Source organism: Leptodactylus fuscus, chromosome 9 (assembly GCF_031893055.1).
Source record: "Leptodactylus fuscus isolate aLepFus1 chromosome 9, aLepFus1.hap2, whole genome shotgun sequence".
Taxonomy (NCBI): Eukaryota; Metazoa; Chordata; class Amphibia; order Anura; family Leptodactylidae; genus Leptodactylus; species Leptodactylus fuscus.
In genome coordinates, this window is record NC_134273.1 from 46,618,172 (window position 1) to 46,636,951 (window position 18,780).

The 18,780-nt window shown below is 40.8% G+C and overlaps 1 protein-coding gene across 2 annotated transcripts in view; it reads right to left on the bottom strand.

Annotated features, from left to right (window-relative positions):
• Positions 1–3,461: 3,461 nt before the first annotated feature.
• Positions 3,462–18,780, bottom strand: part of UBN2 (ubinuclein 2) — a 37,869-nt gene continuing 22,550 nt past the window's right edge. The window contains exons 9-16 of one of the 2 annotated variants that reach the window (XM_075286326.1): positions 17,790–17,897; positions 17,552–17,695; positions 17,416–17,466; positions 17,006–17,048; positions 13,632–15,230; positions 7,494–7,737; positions 6,292–6,381; positions 3,462–4,495 (exon numbers count right to left, since the gene is read on the bottom strand). In XM_075286326.1, coding sequence (XP_075142427.1) covers positions 4,446–4,495; positions 6,292–6,381; positions 7,494–7,737; positions 13,632–15,230; positions 17,006–17,048; positions 17,416–17,466; positions 17,552–17,695; positions 17,790–17,897 — 2,329 coding nt within the window. In that variant the 3' untranslated portion in view covers positions 3,462–4,445. The remainder of the gene's footprint in view (positions 4,496–6,291; positions 6,382–7,493; positions 7,738–13,631; positions 15,231–17,005; positions 17,049–17,415; positions 17,467–17,551; positions 17,696–17,789; positions 17,898–18,780) is intronic. The other variant, XM_075286324.1, reaches the window with a different exon arrangement.

Here is an 18,780-nt window from a genome sequence, read left to right on the forward strand (position 1 = left end):
AAAAAAGAAGCGAGCTGCCCTTTCTTCGGGCAGCAACCTCCGGGGTCAGCCCATTCATTTGAGCCGACCCTGGAGGGAGAAGCCACGACCGCTGTGGCAGGAGGGTTTTGACCCGAGAGAGACGCGGCTCCCCGCGTCACTCTCGGTGCCAAAATCCGCCCCCCGTGTGAACAAGCCCTAAATATACTAAACTGTATTTTGTGTCTGTAATATGGACTCTCAAATTCAGCCATGATAAAAGCTGGTGGGATCAGCTGCAGTAATATGACTATGTACATGAGCCTTGTGTAGTGCTAACAAAGATTAGATCCAGTCAGGGAAATATTTGTTACACAAAATCCGTGGATATAGGATATTTGGAGTCAATAGGGAGTCATATTAGAGCAATCGAAGTGCAGCCTTAAAAGGATTCTATCATTATAATCCCTTTTTCTACAAAGACCACGTCGGAATAGCCTTTATAATGACTATTCTTCTCCTACCTTTATTATTCTGATCCGCACCAGCAGTTTCTGTGAATTGTCATATTTCTTCCATATGCAAATGAGTCTTCAGAAAGCACAAGGAGCATCCCTATGCTCTGTGAAGACTCCAGCAACGCCTCTGTCGTCTTCTCCCGACAACTGTTTGCCTGCGCATTTCCGTTCAGTCATTTTCCTGTGGCCTCTTACATGAGCATCCATTCGGCCACAGGAAAATGGCTGAACTGACATGCGCAGTTGACTCTGCCATTTGATGACGCAGTGAAAAAGCATTGGGAGAAGAACACAGAGGCATCACTGGAGAGTCTTCGGAGAGCACAGGGGACACCCTTCTGTGCTTTCTGCAGACTCGCTTGCATACAGAAGAAAAACTTCACAGAAACAGCGGCGTGGATGAGAATAATAAAGGTAGGAGATGGGGCAACACAGTGGATCAATGGTTAGCACTGCAGCCTTGCATCGCTGGAGTCCTGGGTTCAAATCCCGCCAGGAACAACATCTGCAAAGAGTTTGTATGTTTTCTCTGTATAATGGGAGGAAATCCACGCAAACACAAAGACATACTGATAGGAAAAAAAATGTACATTGTGATTCCTATATGGAGCTCACAATCTACATAAATAAAGGTAGGAGAAGAATAGCCTTTATGAAGGCTATTCTGATGTGGTCTTTGTAGAAAAAGGGATTCTAATGATAGTTTGTCTAACTGGAAATAGTGTAAATTAAAAAGAAAACAAAGTGTAGCTAAACATTCAAGATGCTTTGGTTTTTTTGGCAGGATCTGTGCCATAATAAAAGTTTGTAAACTACCTTATTACCAAATGTCTCTGAAATCTGGCATTTCTTTATTCTTGCCCTTGCTTCTCTATTGAGAGCTGTTCATGGCTTCTCACTGTGTACAGAAGGCATGTCAAACTCAGGGTACCCTGAGGGCCACATGGAGTAACAAGAGGTTGTTGCGAGGGCCGCACACAGCAGCTAATGGCTAGGGCCTAGGGGACTGATCACTAATACAATGCATCGCAAAAATCCGGCATTTCTATTGCAGGCTAGAGTAGCCTACAATAGAAAAGTATAGAATGACAGGCTGGAGCCTCACAAGGCTACCAGCTGCCATAAAAATGCACGCAGGCCCCAAATCTTGCTCCGGGTGCCTGCGATTGCCGGTAAAATGGCACCTCAGTTAAAGCTTGGGCCTGAGGACTGTTTTTTCCCACCCACTTGCAATTCTTGCACTTGTGGGTTAATAGGAGCACTACAGACTGTAATGCTCCAATTAACCCTCAAGAAAGAATTACAAGGTGGGTGGGAAAAAAAACAGTCCTCAGGCACAAGCTTTAACTGAGGTGCCATTTTACCGGCAATCGCAGGCACCCTGAGCAAGATTTGGGAAAAAAAACAAAAAACAAAACAGTCCTCAAGCCCAAGGAAGGGCCAGACAGACATCAAAAAGCCCCCCTCCCCCAGCACCCCAACCCCCCCCCCATCATCATCATAAATCTAGTATTTATCCCCTATCTGTAGGATAGGGGTTAAATACTTGAAAAATCACAATTTCTTCAGGAGAAGCTTACCTGCTTCTGCTCTTCAGCCTGCACAGCGGTCTTGTGAGACCGCGTAGGACGCAGGCACACGTCGGGTGCGGGCCTGATTACGTGGCCACGTCACCCGGGGTGTGGGGAGGAGCGGAGGGGGCGGAGCGGAGCAGGCAGGGAGACCTGCTCTCCGCGAAGGGTGAGGGGCGGCTGCTGGAGCAGCGCTGCGTCCAGCAGGGCCGCCCCAATCCACCGCTCACTTTCCTTGTACATCTGCGGCCTGCACAAAAGTCTCAAACTTTGTCTCTAAAGTTTAGAGACAAAGTTTGAGACTTTTGTGTGGGCCGCAGATATGCCTGTAAAGGGCCGCATGTTTGACATGCCTGATGTACAGTATACTGACTTGTGTGTGTAATGGAAATTTAATCTATTTTTAACCAGAGAACTGTAAATAACAGTCAGGATTGGGATACTATATGCAGCTGTGTATACATATCAACCCAGTGAAGTCTCAGGAAATAATACAGGTAGAACTGCAAAGTTACCCTCCCTCACCCTCATACTCTCTGGGTTACACACAAGCATGTACACTGTACACAGCGAGAAGCATGGTACCGCTCTCAATAGAGAAACAAAAGGATAGAATAAAAAGAAAAAGCACAATTTCATATAAAAGGAGCTAAAATAAGTTAAAGTATATTACAAAATTTATTAATGACAAATGCTGTTAAAATAACAAAACTCGTTTGAAACATCTAGTTACGCTTTACCTCTCCTTTTACAGGTTGTGGTTCCAGTGGTAGCAGTCCAGTCTTCACTACTACCTACGCCAATCACTAGCCCCAGCAGCATCTTGTACACAGACAACTGCTGAGGTCAGCCAGACACATAATTTATGTGAAGATCACTGGTAAGAACACTTATTGCCTGCACCAGTACCCTGCGGTCAAAAAGGACATCCTGAAGGACTGGTAACAGTTGAGACCTGGCTACCACCATTGCAATGAATTACCTGTAAGATGTTAGGGTTTTTGTTTTTTTTTTTAATACACTATTTCCAGCCTTTGGGCAAATCTTTAAAGCAGACTGCCAACCTCGTCCATTGTTACACAAGCGTCCAATCTTTAGTTTGGGCGTAGACAAGTACAACTGAATGATGGTCAGTACTAGGAAACCATGCAATGGGAGGTAAGCATCATCAAAATATCCTATTTACTAGAACAGGATTTATTCAGGATACCTGCTGGGAGTCATGTATTGCCCACCACACAGTTGCATTGCTGCACCTTCACTCTGAAGGTTGGGTAGAGGAGAAACAATGGAGGAGCCGTTTAAGGATTAGTTACACACGATGTGCAAAATAATATACAATACATAGAAAAAATAAATAAAAAAAACCCCACTTAGCATTAACATAATTCATTCTCAACAGACTTAACCGGTAACCTTTTCATTTTTTTTTCTTTTTTTTGTGCAATATCAACCAAATTGTTATAAATATTCATAGAAATAAAATAGAAAATCTTTTCAAGTAGTAAACACTGGTGGAAACAGTATATTTTAATGATTTTTTTTCACTTAATACTTTTATCTTGAAATGCTTGCAACCAGCATTACAGTTCCACTTGCACCACCTTGTTGATGCCTTTAGTATGTCTTTATGAAAGCCGGATGTATGACTAGGATATTCATAGCGAATTTTACTATGAGTCTCATGATTTCCTTTAAATGCTCCCCCACAAAATGTATCTACTATAAAAAACAGGAGCAAAATTTCAACTTCCCAAGACAGTATCATTTTGAACCTTTGTGCAAGAATTTTTAAAAAGCTTTAATCCTACGTGACTTTTAAAAGTTCTAACTGTTAAATAAAAAATAAGGCAATTAATTATGCTTATAGACCATCTGGAAAAAAAGTCCCACTTGAATTAAATAATGATCTGTGAAATTTCACAATATAAGTTTCTTGACAGTGGGCAAAAACTGTGTTCTGCATTTTATTTGCAACTACGATTTCCCAGTAACCTTGTTCTGCAAATCTCAGTAATATAGAATGGAATGCAAACATATCCACTTCATGTGGTTTATGCTCTATGATACCTGCAAGAAAAATAAATATAAAACAATCATTTAGCCCAGTGATTTAAGGTTACAGAGGGAAACCTCTGCCCCGTCTATCCCTCGCCCTAGAAGAAATCCTTGTGTGGCTTGATAGCACCATCTTATAGCCATGCTCATGAACAGTCTCTTGCTGCCTTCTTCCTCTTGCTTTGATCAGGGGTTCGTTCCGCTTTTCCACAGTGCTTAGGATTAATGTAAACATTGACAGCTCACGGCAGCTCATCCTGACGGTCAAGCACTTTCCTCGAGGTCTGTCCAAGCCAACCAGAAGAATAAATTTTATATCAGCTTGTCCGTTGTTCAGCCATCATGGGTTTTTACGTTGCATTTTAGAGTCCCCTTTACTTTGACCTGCATCTTAAAAGAATAAACATATTAAAAGGTTTCTTATGCTTACAATAAGACATTGCAAAAGAAGCTACTACTGTGTCTTATAAACGAAAACCCTATACTTTCAATTGTGATTCTAAACAGCTATCAGACACAGGGCAACAGTAAAAAATACACCCAAGTGAACCCTTTGCAAAGCTGAAAAGAAAAAAAAATTGCAGAAAGTACTTTGCAAACTCAAGACAGCTTACTTCATGATACATTTCATGACAATTGAGACACGGAGAAGGGCCTGGCATAGGCAAGTGGCCTGCTTCTACGGTGACTGTTAATCTGTTACAAGGAAACTTAATAAAGTTGCAGATTTATTAAAGGAGTGCTAGGATTTATTTAACCCCTTACAGGCATAACCTTTTGTTCCCATTTTAGACTTCAGCATGTGGCATGTTTATTTTTCATCTCCCGGATTTGCCAAAGCCCAAGTTTCCTTATTTTTAGACTATTCCTCAGGGAATGAGTTGTATCTTTAGATTACTTCAATTTGGGGTACATATAAAGTATCGTCCTACTTACTAAAGGGGTGTTCCCATCTCAGGGTTCCACCTACTCTCCTATCTCTTCTTCCCTCCACCTCCAGGTTTCAGTGACAAGTTGCTGGGTGGTCTTTGCCTGGATGATTTACAGCTCAAGCCCACCCCAGACACTGTAAGTACAATAAATCCAGAGATAACAGATGGTGAAGAGGAGATAGTAAAGCTGGCAAGGAAGAGGGACTGATCATATGGCCGATCACTGCAGCTAAGATAAAAGAGGTGGTCTAACCTATGCAACTAGCTGTAAACACTGCCGAAACATTCAGTAGCATACGGAAAATGGGGTAAGATAGATAAAGCAACACTTCAGCTGGTTACGATTGTAAATATGATCCTGGTCATGGTCTCTAAGGAGAAGGCTAAACACTGTGGAAGCACAGCATTTTTGGCTATTGTAGAAATGCAGAGCAAATAAACTTCTGAATTTTTACAGTCCCAACAAAATGAAAGATTTTATTCATTCTCATCCCCATACTGCTGAAAAAACGATGCAAAAAATGCATGTGCAAAAAAACCAAAACTTAAATTTTATTTGCAAAAACGTGCCACCTTCTACCTTAGTCAAAGAGATTTTCCCGACTCCCTTACGATTTCCATAGTGATGACATATGTATAACAGGCCATCAGCTTCTGATTGATAGGTGTCAGAGACCCTGACTTCGCACTGATCACCTCTGGAAGCTCCTGCACAGAACTGCAGTATTCAGGTACTACTATATATGGACAGGGCTGCAGCTCCGCAATTATTGCATGAATTCAGTACAGTAGCATCTGGTGGTTGGGTCAACTGGTGCAGGCGCCGGGTGATCAAGTCAGAAGTATACTTTTTGTAAAATGACTACTACAGACAAGCACATAACCCATTTTAACACCTTTGTTTGACTAATCTGTCAAAAAACATTTTTAGATGTTGATCTGCAGTGTATGGGCCACTTTAAAAAACAAAATAGGGGATGGAATGTTTTTTTCTTTCTTTACTGCAATGGAATATATAGTAATAAATACTGTGTATACAATGGTTGTGCCACTGCCATACTTCAATATATCATCACAGAATAGGTTATGTCGTCATCTATTGTTTGCTTCAAACTACCTTAAAATGAGCAGGCCGTTCTTCCTATCTACCTTACAAATAGAGATTGCAAATTTTGTTAATGACCCTGCTTTTATTACAAAATGCCTACATTTTAATGATAATGAAAAAAAATATTCAGTAACTTCCTCCATTACCTGTGTACCCTTGTTGCAAGTGTGGAGGCAAAGCGGAGTGAGAGATGGTAGGCGTGTGCGTAGGGGTGGTCTGTAATCCTTTTAGTAAATCTGAGAGAAAGGGGAGGGAAAAAAAATCTGCTATTGTATATGATTTATTAAAGATTAAAAAGCACTACTAAAGACATGGAGTAAAGTGTAATAGACCCACTAGAGACAGACAAGTAATATTCACACTGTAGGTAGGATATTCAAGTTCTACTTTAACTGTATAGAAACACACACTGACTGGTCACTTTATTATAAACCTGAGGAGAAGATTTACTTTGCACCCCTAATGAAACTGAATTTCAATTTGGAATCAGTGCCGCCATTGCTGAGAGATTGGGGCTTTTGTCAATATGTCAGCTGTGGAGCAATGAGGGCACTGCTGTTGCTCCAAAGTGGTAAGCAGCAACACCTGCGGTGGTCAAGAGAGTTTATGTGCACATTGACAAAAACAGAGCTCTCTCAGCGACAGAAGCACTAATTCACCAGGGTAAAACACTCTTGCCAAATTCAATTAAATCGACTGATAAGAGCTCAGAAATCCCCGAGCTCTCACCTCCCCTATCTGAGAAGCTCTGCCACTTAAAAGACACAATCAGCTCAGAGCTGCTCCCAGCCCCTCCCTTCCCCTCTGAGAGCAGGCAGCTACATCACTTGACAAATGAGCAGATAATCCCAAGGGCCATAGAAACAAGGTGTAAACAATGAAGTGAATAAATTAAGATAGCGGCCAAACAAAGAAGTTTTGATAAAGCAATGCATTTAGGAAAAGTCTTAAATCCACATAAACTATCAGTATAGATAGGATCCTTGTGATGGGACAACCCTTTTAAGGCATTTCCCAAGTTATGAAAGAAAACTCTGATGTATGCCACTGCATGGGCAAACAAGAGACATACATAGTCCCATATACCATATCACAGAAAACACAGAATAAGAGACATTTTATGTTGCTATAACCTGCGCCAAATACTATAGCACAAGCTGCACAAACAAAATATGAAAAGATTTCTACAGGGGTTTTCCAGGAATATTATACTGTTGGCTGTTTCCCTTCACTATTTACCAAGAACGTGTCCTATTTTTCATGGATCTCTCTAGTCTGAGGGCTCCATGAACCTTCTATTGCACATACAAAAATAAAAAATGCTAGAGATGAGCAACAAAATTCTTACTCTGTGTGAGATTGTGGTGGAAAGCTGCTGAGGTAGAACCTGGTGATGTAACTGCACCAGCAGTGTCACTCCCAAAGTTAAGCAGCTCCAAAGGAAACTGGAAAGGCATGGTGACCGGTACCAGTCCGCCCAGCATGCCAAATGGACTAAGAGGAGTTGTTGTCACATTTGGATTTGTTACAGATAGTGGAGATGTCATGAGCGTCAACGGTGCCGTATTTGCAAGGAGAGATGCTGCAGCAGACTGTAAAAGAAATGGTACATTTCCCATTAAAATACCTGCAAAATTCTAAAACAAAACGTACTACAGATACAAAGTCAAAAGTTAAATTACAGTTGGTTACTCATTTGGAATCCAAGTCTCCAAACTGGTTAGATACACAATCCAGTGGTTTCCAGTAAAAGCTGAACATATTTTAAGAGTATAAACAATCCAATGTCAAAAGTCAAAATAATTTCACATCATATAAACAAGTCAAACCAATTGGCTCCCATCACTAAGGATAATAACATCTGAAATCCTAACACCTTGTGATGCTTGAATGTAAGCGCGTGTCACCTCAAGTTAGTAACACCATACTTCATAAATGTACCTAGATGTAGTTATAACTGCAATCAATTCTAGGCCATGGGTCTTTGGAGTATACTGCTGGAAAGAATTTTTCTTTGTGGTTATTAAATCTACAGAGAAAACCCATCATGTTTTCGCAGCTAAAATTAACATGCTGAATTTTTCTAAAATGCAGATTCTCCGCATCATGTGGATGACATTAAGCAAATTCTCACTCACTTTGCTGGTACTGTAAAATGCAGCATTTTTTTCCTGTTGCGTTTCAACAACATGGGCCCTAGCCTTAAGGTGCTTTTTAACTGTGGCTCACCTAGTGAATTCTAAAAGATTTTCTTTGTGATCGGCGGTCTCTGAGGCTTTTCAAACTTGTCAGGACTCTCACTTTCTGCATTCACCACACAACTCTGATATTACTTTCACAATAGGGTGAGAGTTTCTCTTTCTTTAATAGTGAACTGAACGCTCTGCCAGTGGTACAAAAATTAGACTTTATGCCTGGGAACAAGACCTAGAGGCCGCTGTAACACTTCCCAAGTAAAGGCAGTTGCCAAGTCACTCTTATGAAACCCTCTCTAAATATCCTCCATAGAACTTAATAGTCCCTCCTCCAGACTACAAAATATTTATCCCATGGTCTCACCACTCTGTTTCCGAGGTTGTAATGTTAGGCCCCGTTCACAAGGGGAGCGGAAGCGTGGATTTAGGCACAGAGACTGATGTGGGGGGCCGCGTCACGCTCAGGCCAAAATTCGCCTGCCACAACTGTCGCAGCTTTCCCCTCCGAAGTAGGCTCAAATGAATGGTCTGACTCCGGAGGTTGCAGCCGTGAGGCAGACACCGCGGCTCAACGAGACGTGGAATCCGCCTGAAGAAAGGGCAGCTCGCAACATGCTGCTAGCGGAAAAAAAAAAAAAAGAACGCTAGCGGTCTCCATAGACCACCATTGTGAGGGGGCAGATTATGGCGTGGAATCCGCTCCATAATCCGCCCCCTCTGTGCCCATATGAACTAGCCCTTATTGGTGACACCCTTCATTCATTGTGGACTTGCCCCATGGTCTGTCACTTCTGGTTATTCATCCATTGGATGGCACGATGACTCTTGGGACAATTTCTACCAATAACGAACCGGTTTTCTTACTTGGCCTTAAACCACCTAATTTTAAATACGCATCTTTCAAACTTTTCTAATATATTCTAATGGCAGCTAGGATTCATACAGCTTTTAATTGGAGAAAACCAAGCCTTTCTTTATCAGATGTCATTGGCCGTATAGACTTGATCATACGCCATGAAAAGACTATAGCCATCATTGTGGATACCCATACACATTTGTATAAAGGTGTGGTCCCAATAGTGTGTTAGGTCCAACGTTTCAGGCCTACCATATTGTGGAAGGGACCAGATCTCTTTTTCTCCTTCCAGGAGGGATCCTTCCAACCTGATTCATACATCACAGCACTGCTTATACCCTCATTTCGCTTTTGTTCTTGGTTATATATACCTTTTTAACTCACTATCCTATAAGATTTTTTTTTTTTTTTGTTGTTCAGGATTACTGGTAATTTTGTACCACGATTAGTGCGTTGCCTTCACTGCCCATTCTCATTTCTGCTGTTGCATCTTTTTATGTCCCTTATGCACTTTATCACACTTTGCACATTCTAAAACTACAAAAAACTCTTTCGTAGTAGTAGTATGGACCATCTTAAATCTAGCTCACTTCAAAATGTGGCACAACTCTGCCTCTTAGGGTCAGTTCAACCCGCGCGGGTTTTGACACCGAGAGAGGCACGGTGAGCCACGTCTCTCTCTTGTCAAAACCCGCCTGCCACGACCATCGCGGTTTTCCCCTCCGCTGTCGGCTCAAATGAATGAGCCGACATAGGAGGGAGCTGCCGGGGGCGGAAGCCGCGCGGATTCCGCCTGAAGAAAGGGCATGTCTTTTTTTCTCCGCTAGCGGCAGCCCACCACTAGCGGGAAAAAAAAAGCCCGGTGGTCTACATAGACCACCATTGTAAAGGCCCTTAGAAGAACAAAAAAACAGGTATGTTTCACTCAAAATTAGGGAGAAATTGCAAAAATATTATGAGAAGTATTTTAAGAGAGGGGTTTTGATTATTCAAATCCAATCCTATAAACCAAATCCTAATCCTATCTAATCTACAGAGAAACCAGTGTTACCAGCCACTTGGCTAGCATAGCCAAATTTGCATGAAGAATAAAAGGGCTTGTATATCTTTGGGATGGATGAAAGGATTTGGATAAATACCAGGAACAGAAAACGCTAGACAGAAACAAAGACACAGTCAGAGATGTCCTAGTGCAGACAGCAGCAAGTTGTAATCTATACTTCTCAGCACTGTTAATTTCTGACAGAAAACATATAGAAAAATACTAAACACTAAATGCTTATTCAGACGACAGGGTTGTCTGGTTGTGTGCTAGCCACAACATTAACATGGATCTATTCACATGCAAGCTATTTTAACAGCCCTTGTGACCAATCTGTTAAAATACAGAACTTGCCATTTCCCCACCATGGTCATAACTCCTGCAATCTATATATCTAGAAGTAGTGAAAACCAATTACTCTTGAGTATACATATCCAGGAAAACAAAAAAGAACTTTTGCACTGCAGAGTTATGTGAATATGCACTAAGTTCACAGAGTTCTTTTCAATCAAAGAAAAACTTGACTTTTGTAAAAGTAAAATACCTTTCTTGTTGAACTCATCAAGGAACACTATGATCGGTGTCCCCCAATGATATTAATGAGATATTTGTTTTTTGGGTAAATCCCCACTCAGCTAATCGCTAGAGGGGAAAAAAAAAGAAAAAAAAAAACACCTGTGGAAAAGACTAAGGCAAAAATAAATTGCCTATTTTTCACAGAAATCCCACAGTGTTTTAAATATATAAATAAATTAAAAAAATCTCTTCAAAGATTTTTCTTCTGCCTCATAAAAATTTCTATTGGGAGTTTCAGGTGGGATCAGTAGGAGCAGAGCATAACACTTTTTTCCTGTAGCTGAAAAGGAAAACCCCAAACCTAAAAATACGGGATCTCCATTGTTATTCCGACATCCTATACAAGCAAAACAACGTGATTTAAATATAAGACACAGAATGTGTTCAACAATTATTTGTACTTTAGTATTAATTCATGATATATTTCCTAACTCGGTCAAAACTTTGGACACACCTTTTCACTCATATTGAAGATATGAAAACTATGAAGGAACACATATGAATTAATCAGTGAACAAACTAGAATACCTTTAAGATTTTAAGATTCTATAAAGTAGTCCCTTTTTGCTTTGATGATAGATTTGCATGCTCTAAGCATTCTCTTAATCAGCTTTATCAGGTAATCACCTGGAATGTTGGAATGTTTTTTGGTTTTTTTTCCAGAAGTCTTGAAAGAGCACCATGGGGTGCTAGGGTCCATTCACACGGAGGAAGCTGCTGCTGAATACGCGACAGAATCAGCTCAAAAAAAAAAAAAAAAAAAAAAAAAAAAGACTTCCATTTACTTCAATGGGTTCCGTTTTCCACGCGGAACCCATTGAAATCAATGGGAGGCTTTTTTTTCCCCCCATTGATTTCAATGGGTTCCGCGCGGCAAATAAAACCAATTGAAGTCAATGGGAGTCTTTTTTTCAGTGCAGATTCTGACGTGGATTCCGCACCACAATCAGCGCCAACTTCCTCCATGTGAATGGACCCTTAAGGACATGTTGCCTGACTTTTCTTCACCCTTTAGTCCAACCCATCCCAAATCATTTCAATCAGGTGATAACTAAGGCCATGCCATCTGACAAAGCAATTCATCATTCTCTTCTTGGTCAAAAAGCCTTTACAAAGACTGGAGGAGAGTTCAAGGTCATTGTCCTGTTTATAACAAATGATGGTCCCAACTAAGGGCAAACCAGATGGGATTCCATTGTTGGTGCAAAATCTTGTTGTAGCAATTTTGGACACCATCATACCTACTCCTCCATGCTTCATAGTGGAAACCACACATGTAAAAGCTTTTTTTTGCGTGTCAAAGACATGGAAGACAGAACAAAAAAAAAATCTAAAATTTGACTTTAACATCTGAATGAATGTATTTCACAACTCTTAATTGAAATAATTCCCGTATATACTGGAGTACAAGCTGACCCGAATATAAGCCAAATCCCCTAATTTTACCACAAAAAAACTGGGAAAACTTATTGACTCGAGTATAAGCCTGGGGGAAGGGGGAATCCATCATTGCAGATAAAAAGTCTGGTCATCTGCATTACAGCTTAGTAACTCCATGTGCTTCATAGTAATAGCAGTTAATCCAATCATGTCCCTCACATTAACCCCTAATGTGCCTCACATAAGAGTTACTGATATGTGGGACATAAGGAGGTAATTAGGTATCTTCATAATGAAGGTCCTTTATTAGTACTCCCATGTTAATAAGCCTTATATGGGGCAAACAGGGTTAATATGAGGGACATAATGGGGTTAAACTGCTGAGGCACATGGAGTTACTGAAACTAAATTAATAACCCCAAATGCCTGAAATTACTAGGAATAGTAACTCCAGCAGATATCTGTGTGTTTTACTTTCACTTTAGCTTCCTCTCCTCGATACGACAGACATCTTCTATAAGGGCTCGTTCACACATGGGCGGTGGGGGCGGATTTTGACACAGAGAGTGACGCGGGAGCTGCGTCACTCTCCGGTCAAAACCCGCCTGCCACAACCATCGCGGTCGCAGCTTTCCCCTCTGTAGCTGGCTCAAATGAATGAGCCGAAACCGGAGGGTGCTGCCGCTAGGCGAAAGCCGCGGCTCAGCGCGCCGCTGCTTCCGCCTGAAGAAAGGTCATGTCGCTTCTTTTTTTCTGTTAGCAGAAAAAAAGCAATCTAGATGGATCTCTATTGTAAAGGGGTGGATTTTGAAGCGAAATCCGCCCCTTTGTTCACGTGTGAACTAGCCCTAAGACACAATGAATCCTGCACATAATGGCCACCACTGACTTATCTGCAGATGTTACATTCTAGTGGCTACAGGATCTTTGATGACATCACAGTCACGTGACCTACATGACAAGCCAATCACAGAGCAGTAGCACTAAAGGACCTCCCCCTTCGTTTAATTTATGCAGGTCCTTGCATAATCTCTGTGCTCCGTGGACCCTGACTCAAGTATAAGCCGAGGGGGGCTTTTTCAGCATAAAAACTGTGCTGAAAAAGTCAGCTTATACTCGAGTATATACGGTAAGTCTCAGAGACTCTGGCGCTGATGTAAACCAAACCTTAGAGATTGCCAAAAGTTTGCAACACTGTCAAAACTAAACAGGGACTACAGTGAAGAATCTAAGTTTAAGAATTGAAGTTTAACAATTCTGTTTAACTCCACATGAATTCCTTTAGTTTTCATGTATTTAATATCACACTATAGTGCGAACCATAATAGATCTGCGACAGTTGCAGTTACTGCAGAAAAAACATATATTCCATCAGAATTTATAGAAGAAATGATGTGAAATAGCATTAATTTTCTGACAATGATTTTTCCTTCTCACCTGTACAGTAGCTGCTCCAACAGGAGAACCTGAGGCAGATGGTTGTCTGTGAGGCATTGGCTGTTTAGTAGCACCCAGCGCTCCGCTCCCGGTTCCCCCGGAAATAGTCCTATTTGAAACATTTGCATTTTGATTGGCTCTGCTGATAGGCACATTTAAAACAGAGCTGGGAATTGTGGTTTTAATAGGCCCAGGGTGTGTAGAGTTTAAAGACTTAGGAGATGGGTTTGGGGGTTTTATAGGGTGGATAGGTGGTTTTGGAGATTGGCTTTGTAGTTTTGGAGATGGACTGGACAATTTGGGAGAAGGAACAGGAGACTGTATTGGAGAGGAAATAGATATTTTTGGAGAGGAGCTTGGTGGCCTGATAACAGGCGACACTAATTTGGGAGAGGAGCTTGGTATCTTGGGAAGTGCAGAAGGGTTTCTCACACCCTGAAGAACCGTTGTGCCTCGAGCAGAAGGTATTGGGCTAACAGTGGGTGAAGGACGTCCAATGTTCATTCCACTTGCCAGTTTATGATGTGCAGTACTCTGGGGGACAGAAGTACATGAACTGGAAGAACTGGGAGAAGTGGTTGGTTTGGGTGAAGGAGCCATGGTAAAAGGGGACTTAAAACCTGGGTTTGAACTGTGAGAGCCAACATTTTTTGACATTAAGTTACTAGAGGTAGAAGATGCAGCTGTTCGAGATATTGGTGTATGCTGACTGCTCCCTGCAGAAGGTGACGAAGGTGGTCGGTAACCAACTGGTTTTTCAGGAGTCTTGATAATGGGTGAGGTGGAGGAGATCTGAGGACTGCTGGTCAGGCGCACAACAGGGTTAGTATGAGATTTGCTTATTGTAGCTTGTAAAGGAGTAACATAGTTTTGTTGAATGGGTGGATTGACCTTGACTGTCTGCAAAGAAGAGTTTTGTACTTGTGATGAAGAGGAAGAAACATGGGCATGTGAAGAGGACGTCAATGACATTGAAGTGGAAGATGGTGATGAGGAAGAAGCACATGCTGTTTTAGGCTGAGAAGCAGATGATGCTTTCATTTTAGCAGGTGTAGAGGATGATGATACCTCAGCTTGCAAAGACCTTTGCAATCCTTGCTGAAGCAGCTTAGCCGGCAGTGGTTCCAATGACACTTTGGGATTCTGAATGGAAGAACCTGCAATAAGCCCAGACACCACTGTTGAATGGGCTGTTGCATGATCCTGGGGCTTCTTTGGTACAAGGGTTGAGTGGCCTGCAATGAGACTAGTGGTATGCTGAGGAGTATCAGCCTTTTTAGGACCACCCAATGGCAATTTGCTCATAATAGAAGCTAGCTTTTCTTCTCTCAGGTTAACTTTTGGCCGGGAAGTTGGGGTTTCTGTGTGAGAACTGGATGAGGGTCCAGATCCATTGTTTAGAACAGCGAGAACGTCAGAGATTGAATCTAGTGAAGGAGTTTTGAAAGATAACTGTTCATCTAAAGAGTCGTCCAGGCAAATAGTCTCAGAGCAAGTTGAGCTAGCAGGACCTCCGATGGTTGTAGCATTTAGTGAAGGCGTACGAGACACAGTAGGGAGAGGTGTGGTAACCTTCTGTTCTTTTTTAGGACTCAGTTCCTATAAAAGGAAAAAAAAACACAAACATTCTATAATAAAATGCAATTAAATGACAATTTTTAGTAATATATTTTGCATACAACAGGTGGAGTAATGCACTGAGGATCAATTACATTTCTGTCACTGTAGTGTTTACATATGGAGGGTTAACCACAACCTCAATCATTAAATGCATGTAAATGTATTTAATAAACTGTATTTTTTGGACTATAAGACACACCATAAGACGCATCTAGGTTTTGGGGGGAGGGAGACAAAAAAAACTTTGAAGCACAAAATGTGGTAAAATAAGTTTGCCTATCTATGTTAATATTAACCCCTTCCTACTCGGGGCATTTTTTAATTTTTGTTTTTAGCTACCTGCATTCCAAACCCCATAACTTTTTTTTTTTTTCCATTCACCGAGCCATATGAGGGCTTAATGTTTATGGGATGAATTATTCTTCATAACAGTACCATTTACAATTATGTACAATTTACTTGAAAACTGTATAAAAAAATAAAATTCTGAATGGGGTGGTATTGGAGAAAGTGTATTTGAATGACTTTCTTATGGGCTTTGTTCAAGGTGCATGCAAAATGACGCTGGGTTCACACCAGCGTTCAGCACTCCGTTCTCAGATTTCCATCTTCTGCATGCAGCGCCGGTGAGAGTTTTATGCTCTCCGTGGCGAAACCGTTTTTTTTTTTTGTTTGTTTGTTTTGTTTAAACTTAGACAGAGTACTGCATGTCTGACTCTGTGTCCGGTTAAAAAAAAAAAAAAAAAAAAAAAAAAAAAAAACAGTTTTGCCGCGGAGAGCATAAAACGCTCACTGGCGCTCACGGCCAGACACCTTTCAAACCCATTCAATTGAATGGGTTTGAAAGATGCCTGCAGGTTTCTGTCTCCTGCCCAGTTTTGTGCAGGAAACGGAAACCTGCAGAACGGACTCCCGGGCGCAGATGTAAACGAGCCCTGACATGTCACCTGTACTCTATTATTCTGTATGATTCTGGGGATACCAAATTTATATAGTTATATTTTCATTTTTCACCCCTTAAAAATCAAAAACTTTGCAAAAAAAATTATTTTTTCTCTAGTCACCATACTATAACACCCATAACTTTTTTTTTTTTTTTTTAATTTAATTCTGTGTACAGAGCTGCATAGGGCATCTCTTTTGAGGGGCCAGATGTTCTTTTTAGTTACACTATTTTGGGGAATGTATTTTTTTGATCACTTTTTATTCAAATGTTTATCATCGGTGAAACAGCGAGGAGAAAAAAAAAGGAAAAAACGTCTACAATGTTCACCCTTCGGAAGAAAATATTTATATATAAGTGCGTAGACTGGGCTTTTTCAGACACAGGGATACCTAATGTGTACATGTTTCACAGTAATTTTCTACCTTTATATGTATTCTAGGGAAAGGTGGGGTTTTTTGTTACTATTTTATTAGGCCCACCCAAAGGGTTTTGAACTAGCAATCAGTCCCACAGACTGCAATACAACAGTAACCCACTTTGATCATGGGCATTAGCTCCAGGACTCTACTGTACATTACAGCAAAGACCCATTAGCTATGGCAGTCGACAATTAACCTCCCCCCCACACACACACTTTGCTCCCAAAATTGGGGGCAAAAAAGTGCATTTTATAGTCCGAAAAATATGGTACATAACAGAATGTAAAATGCTCAATACATTGGCATAATACACCAAGGGCATATCTACCATTTGGGTAGAATAAAATGTATCTAAACAAGAACTGTAAATGATAAACAAGAATTAATACCTTAACTTTGGGTTTTGGAACCAAAATAACTTTCTTCTTTGCTCTACAAGAAAAATAGATAAATTAAATTGCTAAGTTTATCTATAACACTCAGTAATCCCATATAAATCAGATAAGTGTTTTATTAGCACGCATACTACTATGACACAGACTACTAGCATGAAGCAAATGTCTAGTTTAAACATCTGTTCACATGAATTAAAGATAAATTTCAACGAACTATTATATAGGCTTTACCACACTAAAAACACATTACACCACTAGTTTAAAAAATTACTAACTTTATGTAGAAAATAGGAGCCTATGCTAACATTTGAATCCCAGAGAAAACTGTTGGCAACTTGGACCTAACACAAATAGCTGTAAATGTAGCTCCTGCCCTCAACCTTCTTATAGTTGTATATACTTACGGAGCAGAAGTGAGGTGATTATGTACGCTGCGACTCTCCTTAAAAAGCATTCTATTAAAAGAAAATTTGAAAACGTCGTAAACGGTTAAGTCATAAAATCTCGCAATGAACATGCAGTAAAACTACTACATCTTACCTGGACTGCATCCAACCCTTGGGCCACAATGGTTTTACTTCAGTTTCCATAAAGTTCTTCAGGTAATCTTCTGCAGACTGAGTTTTATTGGGTTCAAGTTCATAGCATCCCAGTTTAATTTTTACTAGATTACATAGTAAGTTCCTACATGAAATAGGTATTTGATAGAAAAAGACCGCATGTTAATGCACATTGCTATATAGGAGTTCCAGGAGTTTGTAATGTAACATCATATTACCTTATTGTCTCATCCCAGAAGAACTTTTTCCTTGGGCCCATAACTCTCTTTCCAGGCTTTTCTTCATCTTCCTCCTCTGAAGGGTTACGATCATCTTCAGCTTGATGCCTGTAGATAAAAGAAGTCAAAAATCAATCCAACGTAAACATTTAAAATCTGTATTTGTTAACAAAGTGCAGTGCTGTGGGGTCACCTAATAAAAGTACAAAAAAAAAATAAAAGTAAATTAAAAGCATAACTAAACTTTCAAGTAACTTTCAATTTTCTGGCACCATTTGTCATTAAATTGTTTCCTTTCCGCGAAATCCTGCACTTCTTTATGCTCACCTTACTTTACTATTGTGTGCAGTACCCTGCTTCTCACTGTGTACGGAGTACAGGCTTATGTAAAATGAAGAAAATGAGGGGGGGGGGGGAGAAGAGTCACTTTGAACAGTTGTATGGAAGAGTATATACTGAGGGTGGGGGTTGGTTTCTTTCTTCAAAGCCCGGAAATGAGCTGTAAAGGCCTGCCCTTCTGACAAAGGTGGGATATTGATGCCAAAACTAACAGCACCGACATCCCTGGCACCCAGGTGAATACTGGCAAATATGTCATCTTCCTATATATTGTCCATCTCCGATAACATAAAAGATCCTCTTTAATTCATTTTATAAACTAAGCAGGAATTCGGTTTTATCGAAATCTGATGTTCCACAACGCCAAAGTCACTGACCTTGTTCTGCTGCATTACACTAATTGAAATGTCTGCACAGATTCCTACCACAACCCAGTAATGGATCCGATAATACAGGGTGTGCCATTGTGGCTTGCACCCGACGCGCACGTTTCGGCACGCATGCCTTCTAAGGCAGACGAAGGCAGGCGTGCCGAAACGTGCGCGTCGGGTGCGAGCCGGCGGTTTCTTCTATTGCCCCTCTACTTCTACTTACGTGGGTTATATCATGGGTAAGCTGTACTTCCATTCATTAATATGATAGACATGCTGTG